This window comes from Mesoplodon bidens, assembly GCF_964165515.1.
Source record: "Mesoplodon bidens genome assembly, chromosome: 2".
Lineage (NCBI taxonomy): Eukaryota > Metazoa > Chordata > Mammalia > Artiodactyla > Ziphiidae > Mesoplodon > Mesoplodon bidens.
In genome coordinates, this window is record NC_138177.1 from 85,641,564 (window position 1) to 85,654,137 (window position 12,574).

The window sequence follows — 12,574 nt, forward strand, 5'->3', positions numbered from 1 at the left end:
TGTGGGCTGGTAGGGAGGGGAAGGGGTAGTTGGGAGGGTGCTACATTGAAGGCCCAGAGAGAAATAAACAAAGAAGGAATTTTTACCCCACATTGCTCATGAAGGGTATACTCTGTTTCTGTAGCCTTACAACATTGATTGTACAGATAATGCAAAGGATAGATAAGATTACGCAAAGATTAGATTCCCAAGATGGCATTTGCCCATAAGCATATCAGTAGTGAAATGAGGAAGGTGGTTTATTATTGTGGGAAAAGGTTTATTATTAATGGTAAGACACACTTGGTTTTAAATTTCTATTCTGCCACTTACTGATGCCACTTACCTTGGGCAAGCTATTTAACACCAGTTGGATAGTATCTTATAATTTTTTGTTTTTGTATATTATATTGGGAGTATGTCATAAATGTACTTGTTGGAATCCTTAACTTGTCAGTGGCTCACTCTAGTGTGAAAGGAGGTTGACCTAGAATTCTCTCTGACATTAGAGGTCTGAAGGCTATTTAGTAGAAACTGAAGTTTCAGCCCTAATGATTGATAATGACAAATAAAAATGGCCCTTCAGCTACATAATTCCTGTTCCTAGTCTGAAAGGAATTTATGATGTTTTTTTTTTTAGAATGGAATAGAAAGCAGAAGATTGGCTCTGATTATCTTGCAAGCTAGAAATTCCACTTTGAACAACTAACTTACTGTTTCTGCTTGAATCTCTTACTAGTTCACCAGGTCAGAATACCTGGAAGGGCTGATAGGTTTGAGTGCTGCTTCTGAGATACAAACCCAGAATCTACGTGTAGTTACATTAAGAAGGCAGCCACTATGAAGTGTCCAATCCTGAGAACCTGTAAAACGACAATGGAGTCCAACCCTGTTAGGAAAATCCCAATTAATTCTATTACAGAGTAAATCCCAGATCCCTTTTATCCTGGTCATTAGACCTTGGGCTAAAAGGAAGATATTTAACACTTGCTGTGTGTCAGATACTGTTGGGTCATTCCACATAACATTATCTTATTTAATCCTTGTTATTTCCCTGTGAAATACTTTGTGTTGTCCCCATTTACAATTCCTCAAATGCCCGAATTTTTTTTTTTTTTTTTTGCCGTATGCGGGCCTCTCACTGCTTGTGGCCTCTCCCGTTGCGGAGCACAGGCTCCGGACACGCAGGCCCAGCGGCCATGGCCCACGGGCCCAGCCGCTCCGCGGCATGTGGGATCCTCCCGGACCGGGGCACAAACCCGTGTCCCCTGCATGGGCAGGCGGACTCTCAACCACTGCGCCACCAGGGAAGCCCAAATGCCCAAATTTTTATTCACCTTTTCAGCTTTTATATATCCTGTAAATCTGGAATGGTCTTATTCCTACTCTTTGCCTAATGAATCCCTGCTTGTCCTTCAGAGCTCAACTCAGATGTTACTACTCAAGGAAGCCTTCCTTACCCCCAGGTTTGTTTCCTTATTATACACTGTACTAACACACTGTATCTTAATAAGCACAAGAAATTATATGATTAGTCATTTAATATCTGTCATTCATGCTGAAATATGACTCCATGAGGATGGGAACTGTATCTGTGTCGTTTTTCTGGGTTATTTATAGTGCCAAGTATGTGTAGTTTCTTACACACTGGTACTCAGTAAGTAATCGGTGTGTGATAGTGGCAAACAAATGCCATAGTCAGGAGTTGAATGCTTGTGTAATAGAACTTCAAAATTTCTTTCTTTAAATTACACCGTACCCAGAACCCAGCAGGAAGTTTCTCAGTGTTGCCCAAGAGGCTTTTCCTTGACTCTTTCAGTTCTAGATTGGCTATCTAACTATTAAAGTTATTCATTAACCCTAGGTACTGGCTTGGGTGTGGCTCTGAGATAAGGAACTGAAAGTCTTCGACAAACCTCCCCAGCTGTGTGTGGGTGAGCTCTTCAGAGAAGTCCCACCTTTCTGAGCAGCTGTTTTGAAGACAGGTGGTGGGTAAGGCTCCAGGACTCCATTAAGAAACTTTATAAGAGGGACACATCTGGTTTACCAGTGTTTCTGACTTCCTTCTGAACTGAAAGCTGCTTTGTTTTGTAGAAAAGCAAAACTTGGCCATAAACACCTAAAATGAAGAGCCCCCGAACCTTTGAGGAGCAAACGGAATGCATTGTAGACTCTCTACTCACAGACTTCTTAGGTCCCACTTGTCAGGTTGCTAACCGGACCCTTCGTTGTGCAGACGAACCAGATTCAGGTAAGGCTTCTGGCCCGAAGTGGTAATTGCAGGTCAACAAGAGAATCTGAATATGCTTACTTATTTCTTCTTAAGTTTCAAAAGGTAAACTCTAAGCTTTCAGAAATATCTGAAGTCTTTATAGAAGGGAAAGAGATTCTCAGTGAAGGGAGGTTTTCTGTCTTCTATTGGTGTTGACAGAATATTGAAGATTTTCTTGGGAGAGAATGATGCCCAAATTGTTTAAAAAGTCTAGAGAACTTTCTTCAATGCCCAGATTCCTGGGACTTGCCATCCCTTCAAGCATTGTGACGAATGTGACTGTGTTCCCTCTGTTTTAGGAGAGGTCTGCTCTTTTGATGTGGCCATCATTGCTGGTCGCCTTCGGATGTTGGGTGACAAGTTCAATGGAGAATTGGAAGCTCCTGCCAAAAACATCATCGCAGAAACCATTCAGGGACAGGTCAAGTTTCTGCTACTTCCTTCTATTGTTTGCTGCTTTTTTTCTATTTCAGATATCCTTCTCTTACTACTCCTATATGACTGTGACTAGAAATGTTCTGTGAAAGATTTGGGGGCTTAATGCATCCAAGGAGATACAGCAGGAATTCTTCAACTGCCAATTCTTTAGCCCTTAATCAAAGCCTAGGTGGTATCGAGGTGGAGAGCTTTTGGCATAGGCTGATCAGCCTTCAGATTGTTTCTATTTGTTTTTCATCAGAGCTGTGCTTAATGGCATAGAGCATATATATAGCATTTTATTCTTGGTAAAGCATTTTATTCTTTTATGCACCTGTTTTAATATTTATTTTGCTGGTAGTGGACATCTTTTTTTCCTCAAGGTCCAGCAATAAAATTATATACAGGAAGGATAGGCATTTGACAAATCCGATGCAATGAAGGATAAGTACTTACAGCAGCCCACTAGGGCGTATCTGGCTTTTCATCAGTGTCCTGATTCCTGGACTCTGTATGGGATGTAAATACCATAGGCAATGTTCTAGAAGAGGTTGCTGATTAATATCAATAATGACAGCTAATATTAACTTATCACTTACCATGTGCCAGACAGTATTCTAAATGCTTTACCCTTATTATCTCATTTAATCCTTACACCACTCTATGAGGCATTATAGAAACTGTTATCCACAGTGCAACCTCTCCCATCTGCATGTAACACTGTGAGAGCAAACATCTAACCCATTTTGTCCACTGCTATATTCACACAACCTAGAACAGAACATGATATACAATAGGCCCTCAAAAAGTATTTTCTGACTTAGTATCCATTTAAGCAGATAAGGAAACTGAAGAATAGGGAAATAAGTAATTAGATTATTTAGTAAGCATTGAAGTTAGGATTTGAACCCAGACTGATTCCAGAATCACACCTTTTTTTAAATTGAGGTAGCATTGCTTTATAACTTTACATAAGTTTCATGTGTACAACATTATAATTCCACTTTTGTATACACCACAGCATGCTTGCCACCAAAAGTCTAGTTTCTCTCTGTCACCATAAAATTGACCCCCTTTACCCATTTTGGTTCTTTTTGTTTTTCTAAATTAATTAATTAATTAATTAATATTTTATTTTTGGCTGCATTGGGTCTTCGTTGCTGTACGTGGGCTTTCTCTAGTTGCGGTGAGCGGGGGCTCCTCTTCGTGGTGGTGCGCAGGCTTCTCATTGCAGTGGCTTCTCTTTGTTGTGGAGCACGGGCTCTAGGCACGCGGGCTTCAGTAGTTGTGGCCCACAGGCTTTGTTGCTCCGTGGCATGTGGGACCTTCCTGGACCAAGGCTCGAACCCGTGTCCCCTGCATTGGCAGGCGGATTCTTAACCACTGTGTCACCAGGGAAGTCCCCCCTTTACCCATTTTGACCTCGCCCTATCTCCTGGTCACCACCAATCTATTCTCTGTATCTCTGTGCTGAACCACACCCTTAACCATTATGCTTTATCTTCCTACTGAATGCAGCTCAGGCAGAACTGGACTTATCACACTTAATTGCTTGCACTGAAGCTTTCCTAGGTAGCTGGTAGCTGGATCTACTTTTTCTTTTTTTCTTTTTTTTTTTTTTGCAGTACGTGGGCCTCTCACTCTTGCGGCCTCTCCCGTTGCGGAGCACAGGCTCCGGACACGCAGGCTCAGCGGCCATGGCTCACGGGCCCAGCCGCTCCGCGGCATGTGGGATCTTCCCGGACCGGGGCACGAACCCGTGTGCCCTGCATCGGCAGGCAGACTCTCAACCACTGCGCCACCAGGGAAGCCCTACTTTTTCTTTTTAATTAAAAAAATTATTTTGGAAACAGCTTCAAACTCACAGAAAAGTTGAATCATTTGAGAGTAAGTAGCCAACATGTTGTTCCATCACGCCCTTCAAACAAGGACATTCTCTTATATAACCACAGTCTAACCATCAAAACCAGGAATTTAGCATTAATACATTATCATCTCATCCTCAGATCCCACTCAGATTTTCTCAGTTGTCCCAATGATGTCACTTTCACTTACAGCTGGCCCTTGAACAACACAGGTTTGAACTGCATGGGTCCACTTATATGCATTTTTTTTTCAATAAATAGTACAGTACTACACGATCTGCAGTTGGTTGAATCTGCAGATGTGGAACCGCAGATATGGAGGGCCAACCATAAAGTTATATGTAGGTTTTCAACTATGCAGGGGATTGTTTCCCCTAATCTCTGTGTTGTTCAAGGGTCACCTGCATAGCAGAAGGATCTAGGCCAGAATCAGATATTACACTTAGTTGTCATGTCTCTTTCGTCCCCTTCAATTTGGAGTAGTTCCTCAGTCTTTCCTTGATTTTCATGACCTTGACCCTTGACAATTATGGGCCAATTATTTTGAAGAATGTCCCTTAACTTGGGTTTGTTCGATGTTTCCTCTTGAATCGATACAGGATACGTACCTTTGGTAGGAATAGCACAGAAGTGTTGCTGTGTTCATTTCACTGCATCCTATGAAGTGGCGCAGATTTCAATTTGTCCCAGTACTGGTGTTAACTTTAATCACTTAAAATGGTGTCTGCAAGGCTTTTTCACTATCAAATTAATCTTTTCACCTTTAATTAATAAGTGTCTTGTAGGGAAGTACTTTGAAACCACGTAGATACCCCATTTCTCACCAAAATTTTAATCTATTCATTTATTTATTTTTTATATCAACGTGGACCCATGAATTCCTACTTTATTCAGTGGGTTATAATCTGTTACTATTATTATTTATGTGCATGCTCAAATTGCCCTAGCTTCTACCTTTCAACCTGAACTGTGTCTTTTTGGCATGTCCCTATCATTCTCTGAGTACTTCTTTAATTTCTGACAGAAGATCTTGTATTTTCCAAGCCCCAGCCTGAAATTAGCCATTCTCCAGGGAGCTCTAGTTTCTTTTAATGGAGAATGCTATTTGGAAACCAGGATCTAGGTACTTTCACCATGGATGCCCTTCTTGGCTTGTTTGCATTCTGACACCCTGCTTTGAGCACCATGGGTCCCCTACACTACACCACAATAGACCTTGCTCGGCCCCGTCTAATGACTCTTGGATCAAACTTTTGGGGAAGGAAAGAGAAAGAGGAAAAGCGAATCTATTTTTTACTTTAGAGTTTCCCAGACTTCAGTCATTCAAGCCATACCTTCAGAATTTGACCAACTCTGCTATGATGTACTTGGTATTTTTCTTTCAAATCATTTTGTTTTTCCTTTAATCATTTTGTTCATCCTGAGCAAATCATGGGTTTGATGGGCTGCTTAGGTTTTTTCTAATACCCAGTACAATAAATTAAAAATACTGAAGTAAGAAAAGTTTATCCATCTACTTCTTTTTTTTCTGTTCTTTTTTTTAACATCTTTATTGGAGTATGATTGCTTTACAATGGTGTGTTAGTTTCTGCTTTATAACAAAGTGAATCAGCTATACATATACATATATCCCCATATCTCCTCCCTCTTGTATCTCCCTCCCACCCACCCACCCTATCCCACCCCTGTAGGTGGTCACAAAGCACCGAGCTGATCTCCCTGTGCTATGAGGCTGCTTCCCACAAGCTATCGGTTTTACATTTGGTAGTATATGTATGTCCATGCCACTCTCTCACTTTGTCCCAGCTTACCCTTCTCCCTCCCCATGTCCTCAAGTCCATTCTCTAGTAGGTCTGCATCTTTATTCCCATCCTGCCCCTAGGTTCTTCATGACCATTTTTTTTTTCTTTAGATTCCATATATATGTGTTACAATATGGTATTTGTTTTTCTCTTTCTTACTTACTTTACTCTGTATGACAGACTCTAGGTCCGTCCACCTCACTACAAATAACTCAGTTTCGTTTCTTTGTATGGCTGAGTAATATTCCATTGTATATATGTGCTACATCTTTATCCATTCATCTGTGGATGGACGCTTAGGTTGCTTCCATGTCCTGGCTATTGTAAATAGAGCTGCAATGAACATTGTGGTACATGACTCTTTTTGAATTATATCCATCTACTTCTTAAGATTACCTTAGATACAACCAATGTGCACTTGCCACTCTTTGAGAAACACTTGCTTTACTGGATTCCTACACCTGCAGCCTACTGTACTTTTTTTAGTGATACTCCACTGATAGATCCCATATCTTACCCCAGGCAGGAGCTATGCTTCAGGACACAGTTAAATCTCTCAGCAAGGCCTGGTGTGCCCAGGATTCCAGCTTGGCTTATGAGAGAGCCTTTCTGGCAGTGTCAGTGAAACTTCTTGAATGTGTGGTCCGCATGACTCCTGAGATGGCAAGACAGGTGGCTACGTCCATGACAAATATGATCATTGGGAACACTGCCGTCCGAGAGTATATCCAGGGCCAGGGAGGTTGGGTAAGTATTTTGGGGCCCCTGGCTTTGCTAGCCATTTGCATTGTTTTTGTACTAATCTCTGGGACTCCAATTAGTGGTTCTTTCCATCAGTTGGAAACCATGCAGGGAAACTGGCCTTCCAGTTGCTGAAAATGCTGGGATTTTTTTGCCATGGAAAAGGGGAGGAGTCAGAAGCTCAGCCAGCGGGTCTTGGACCCCAGAGCCAGGCTGCCTAAAATGTTGACTGCTAACTTTGTCAAGCTAATTTCCACTTCCTATACATAATCATCTATGAAGTATATTAGTGGTGGAGTTCTAATCTCAGTGTGACTTTGCTCTACTGGTAAATTTCTGGGTCTTTTTTCTCTAACATCTTTTTGGTGTGTGTTGAGGAAGTTCAGAATCATCTTACTATTATTTAACAAAAAACAATTAGTGACATCTGCTGTAGTGGTAACGGTAGGAGGCATTCTAAGTCCATGTCTTAGTAATCATTAGAACATCTGCTCTCTTAGAGCACTCCCCTTCATTTCCAAGATCAGCAGAAGCCTTAGTAAGAGCTGCCTTCCCTGGAGTTATCTGTGGGTCATTCTGGCTTCTTTAGGGAGTTCCTGAAGACCATTTCTTTGACTGTAGGATATTCATTGTTCTTCCTAGGAAAATCTGGAGAGCTAAAGAAGAGGTGGAGCTGTTTTCCAGCCTGAAAAACTTTGATCTTCTTTGACTGATCAGGTGATTGATCTCTGGCAATTAAAACAGAAACAACCAAATCAAAACCCTCTTTCTCTTGGACAGAACTGAACTTAGCTGAGTAACCTGTTTTCTACTGATTGTTAAAGTTAGGAGCAGCTCCCAGAGGTCTGTAGAGATTTTATACTTTCTGTTCTTACATGAATTTTAATGAGGTTTTGTTGAAGCAGAGACCTCCAGACTTAAAGTAGTGACTTGTCAGTAGTGGAATTCCAGGCAACAGGGCAGGCATTTGCTGGAGATACTGTGGGGAAAAGGGAACACACAGTAAACCATTCCTTCAGATTTAGTCCTGTCCTCTGTTAAGGATCTTGTCTACTAATTTTGCAATCTAAAGGGTTTCAGGGAGATCTTTGGTTAGAAAACCTTGTTATTTTAAGTTGAGGATTTTCTTTTAAATTCATAACCTAAATCTCATATTAATTTCGCCTGAGCCAAATTATTTTATGTATTTTCAAGGCTGGAAGCAAAAAAATAGCACTTTGTTCATCTGCTCTTGTACTAGGAAGGCCAAAGAGCAATAAAACAGTTGCTGCATTTTTATTGCCACAGGATGCAGGAAGTGCTGGCCCACTTCTGGGACAGTAGGGCCATCCCAGCTTAGATGAGGCTAGCTACATACCACAGTGTTTTTCAAAGTGCAGTTTACATACCACTTGCATGTGACCTTATAGGTTGCTGATTTCCAGGCCCCATCCACTAGAGATTCTGATTCTGTAGGGGAGGGCTGGGGCCTAGGTTCCTAACTTTTTAATCAGATCCACTGGTGATTCTAATGTACACATAAATTTTGAAAACCATCACTTTAGAGCAAGGGTTGGGAAATTAGAGCCCACGGGCCCAATCAGACCACCGCTTTAAAAATTTTTTTTTTGTAAAGCAAGTTTTATTGGAATGCAGCTACACTCACTTGTTTACCTATTATTTATGGTCGTTTTAGCATTGCAGCAGCAGAGCTGAGTAGTTATAGCAGACACCATATAGCCTGCCCTGTAAAGCTTAAAATATTTACTATCTGGCCCTTTAAGTTTGCAGACCCCTGCTCTAATGCTAAATGAACATTTCTCCTTGTGTAATTTAAACTCTGTTGCAATCCTGATAATTCCAAACAGAACTGTAGATAGGATAACTCCTTTTTCAGAATTTAGTCTGAGCACTTGTTAGATTTTGCATAGTCTACACTTTCTTTAGAACCTTTGGCAAAAGGAGCTCTGTGACTCCTGAGTATTCGATAGAAGGTATACATTTCCCTGGCCCTGCCACAAGTGATTGGAGGTAAAGCATATGGTTTCTATGGTCTGTGTATCTCATAACAGTTCTTAATAATCTCATAGATTAGTAGGCAGTCATCACATAGAGACTTCTTTATCTCTAAGTCCCCAAACCAGACGATTTACCTGAACATCAAGAAGAAAATCACTACTAAAGCATTACTATATCTATTTTTTTAAGAGAGGCGTTAATGGCTTTGGCTAAAGTTTAACAGAGTTAACCACATCCCCTCCCTTCACCCAGCCAGCCATCTGGCTCCCCTAGATACACAGAAATAAAGCTGTAGTGCTGTTAATGTATTCTGACTTTTTCAAGTTATGCTATTTCCTCTATTCTTCGATAAATCACAATTAGGTTAGTAATCCAGAAATGAGATTTCATGTTTCTCCTTAGTAGAAATTATCTTTTTTTGCTACCAATTTAAGACACTTGATGTATTCCTTTGTCCCTTACATTACTGTAAACTCAGCATGGTGAGTTTTGTGGTATTTGACCTCTTAGGTGAAATCATTATTTTCACTTTGACTAATGCTGTTCTGTTCATGAAATAAAATTCTCTCTATGCATTTGATCTAATTCTCAGCAAATGCAATCTGAATTGAATGATATAGAAATAGGGAGCAGATTGGTGGTTGCCAGGGGCAGGGGGTGGGGGGGGTAGAGGAAACAGGTGAAGGTCATCAAAGGATACAAACTTCCTATGAGATGAAAAGTTCTGGGGATGTAACACACAGCATGGTGACTGTAGTTAACAATACTGTAATGTATATTTAAAAGTCGCTTAGAGAGGGCTTCCCTGGTGGCACAGTGGTTGAGAGTCCGCCTGCCAATGCAGGAGACATGGGTTCGTGCCCCAGTCTGGGAAGATCCCACATGCCGCAGAGTGGCTGGGCCCATGAGCCATGGCCGCTGAGCCTGCGCATCCGGAGCCTGTGCTCCGCAATGGGAGAGGCCACAACAGTGAGAGGCCCGCTTACCGCAAAAAAAAAAAAAAAAAAAAAAAAAAAAAAAAAAAGAATACATCTACAGGCTCCTGACGTGTGCAGCGCAAAGGGTGGGCTGGAAGGCCCACAGGTCTGCGCCTGCCCGGCTGCATCGCAGCTCTGAGGGGTGCTGTGAACCGCAGTGGGTTCTTGGCTGCTCAGCGCTGCATCTTGGGCACGCCGGCCTTGGCCTTCCCCTGCTCCTGCACTGGCCGCAAGGCCTTGTCGGGCCTGGGGGTGCCTCGCTCCTGCAGTCCCGGGCCCACCTCGAGGCTGGCACACGTGTCCGGGAAGCACGGCCCGAGGCCAGCGAATGAGTCGCAGCACAGCGGTCTCTCCTCCTGCACCAGGCAGCCCACCGGCTCCCCCGCGCCGCTGCCCGGCCCCTCCGGACCCTCCTGTGAGTTCTGACTGATGTAGACCACGATGATGTTGCCCTTGAAATTCATCACCTGCCCGCTGGAAATAAACGTGGAGTTACAGTTTCCAGTCACATTTCCTACAAGGGGAGAGGAAGAGAGAACACGCAGAGGACATGATCCAGCAATCCCACTCCTGGGCATATATCCAGAGAAAACTATGGTTGGAAAGGATACATGCACCCCAATGTTCATTGCAGTGCTGTTTACAAGAGCCAAGACATGGAAGCAACCTAAACGTCCATCAACAGATGAATGGATAAAGAAAATCCATTGTGGTACGTATATACAATGGAATATTACTCAGCCATTAAAAAGAATGAAATAATGCCATTTACAGCAACATGGATGGACCTAGAGATTATCATACTAAGTGAAGTTAAGTCAGACAGAGAAAGACAAATATCATATGATACTTAAATGTGGAATGTAAGAAAAATGATACAAATGAACTTGTTTACAAAACAGAAACAGACTCATAGACTTAGAAAACAAACTTATGGTTACCAAAGGGGAAAGGTGGAGGGGGGGATAAATTGGGGGTTTGGGATTGACATATACACACTACTATATTTAAAATAGATAACCAACAGAGACCTACTGTATAGCATACGTAACTCTACTCAATGTTTGCAATAACCTAAATTGGGAAAGAATTTGAAAAAGAATACATATATGTATATGCATAACTGAATCACTTTGCTGTACACCTGAAACTAACACAACATTGTGAATCAACTATCCTCCAATTAAAAAAAAAAAACATAGACAGGTGCTCATAACATCGAGCGTACTCTACGCTACAGGTCTACTCTCTATTATGCCTATGTCTTGCTGCTCTCACCAGTTACCAAGTTAGTTCTTAAGTCTGTTTTTAACTAGTTAAACCTATTAGGAAATCTAATGAAATACAAGCGTACCTCGTTTTCTTGCTCTTGGGTTTATTGTGCTTTGAAAATGCTGCGTTTTTTACAAGTTGAAGGTCTGTGGCAACAGCAGTTGGCTGTGAGGAGACAGCCTGAGGGGACGGGAAGAAGACAATTGCAACTAGGAATGCTTATGGAGGAAACCTGGACTGCCACAGAAGCCAGGTGCCACTGTTGAGTGACATGCAGGGGGTGGAGCCGCCATTTCAGCTTCTCTCTCCCCATGCGCCACCCCCTGTACCCCCAAGTGCTAGGAAAGGCTGCACGCACACACCTGCCGCCAGGTGCTAGGAGAAGCCCCTACTGTGGCTGGCTTTCTTGTGTCTGCCCCCGGGCACTAGGAAGGGCCTACACCAGGGCTGATCCTCTCACAGTGGCCAATGAGTGCTGGGATAGGCTCCTACTAGGGCCAGATCTCTCATGCCCATGGCCACCAGCTTCCCCGAGCACCTCCTCACTGACAAGACTGGATCTCTCACAGCTGCCAACCCCCCAAACCCTGCACACCTGTCACCGCCGGGGCTCCCACAACCCCAGCAGCCATGCCACCTCTACATCTCTCATCATCACCAGGGCAGACCCGAGTGCTCGAGGGCAGCTTCGGGAGCAGACCCCTGTGGGTGGCGCATGTGCAGAGCTGAGCCCCAGGGGCGGGTCAACTAAGGAAGAGGAATGAAAATCTTTACATGCAGCTGCACAAGTCACAGATTAAATCCCTGCAATCAACTTGGTAAACCCTGCATATATGAAATATCTGAATGGACAGTGAGTGTTCCCACAACTGAGACTGGGGGCAAATACAAGTGACAGTGGGCCAGGTCAGAGGCTGAGCTACCGACACAGTGCCCAGAGTGGGTCCAGAGACCTACCCAGAGGTACTGGAGGCCTCCTAGGGAGGTGGAGGTTAGCTGCAACTCATGGTGGGGGCAAGGACACTGACAGCTGAGACCCCAGGAAAATATTATTATTACCATTTTTTAATGTTTTGTTCTGTTTTTAAAAATTATTATTTTATTTTTTATTAAAATTTTTTTAAAATATATTTTTTATTTTTCTGCTTTTACTTTGCTTTTTTGGTGTTTTCTGTTTTTTCCTTGTTATGTTTTGTTTTTAATCTTTTTTTTAGTCATTTTTGTGTTTCATGTTTTCTTTGCTTTTTTTTT

The 12,574-nt window shown here is 42.5% G+C and overlaps 1 protein-coding gene across 3 annotated transcripts; it reads left to right on the forward strand.

Moving 5' to 3' along the window:
* The first annotated feature begins 1,904 nt into the window (after window positions 1–1,904).
* On the forward strand, window positions 1,905–9,648 carry BCL2L15 (BCL2 like 15). Of its 3 annotated transcripts, none has more exons than XM_081222623.1 (4): window positions 1,905–1,971; window positions 2,074–2,230; window positions 2,551–2,672; window positions 6,858–7,241. In XM_081222623.1, exons 2-4 carry the CDS (start codon window positions 2,104–2,106, stop codon window positions 7,209–7,211), a joined length of 603 nt encoding a protein of 200 aa, XP_081078749.1. In that variant the 5' UTR covers window positions 1,905–1,971; window positions 2,074–2,103; the 3' UTR covers window positions 7,212–7,241. The 3 variants fall into 3 exon arrangements, with proteins under 3 accessions (XP_081078749.1, XP_081078750.1, XP_081078748.1); XM_081222624.1 differs by adding an exon at window positions 7,719–9,648 and having other exon boundaries at window positions 1,916–2,230; window positions 6,858–7,082; XM_081222622.1 differs by having other exon boundaries at window positions 1,916–2,230.
* Window positions 9,649–12,574: the final 2,926 nt, after the last annotated feature.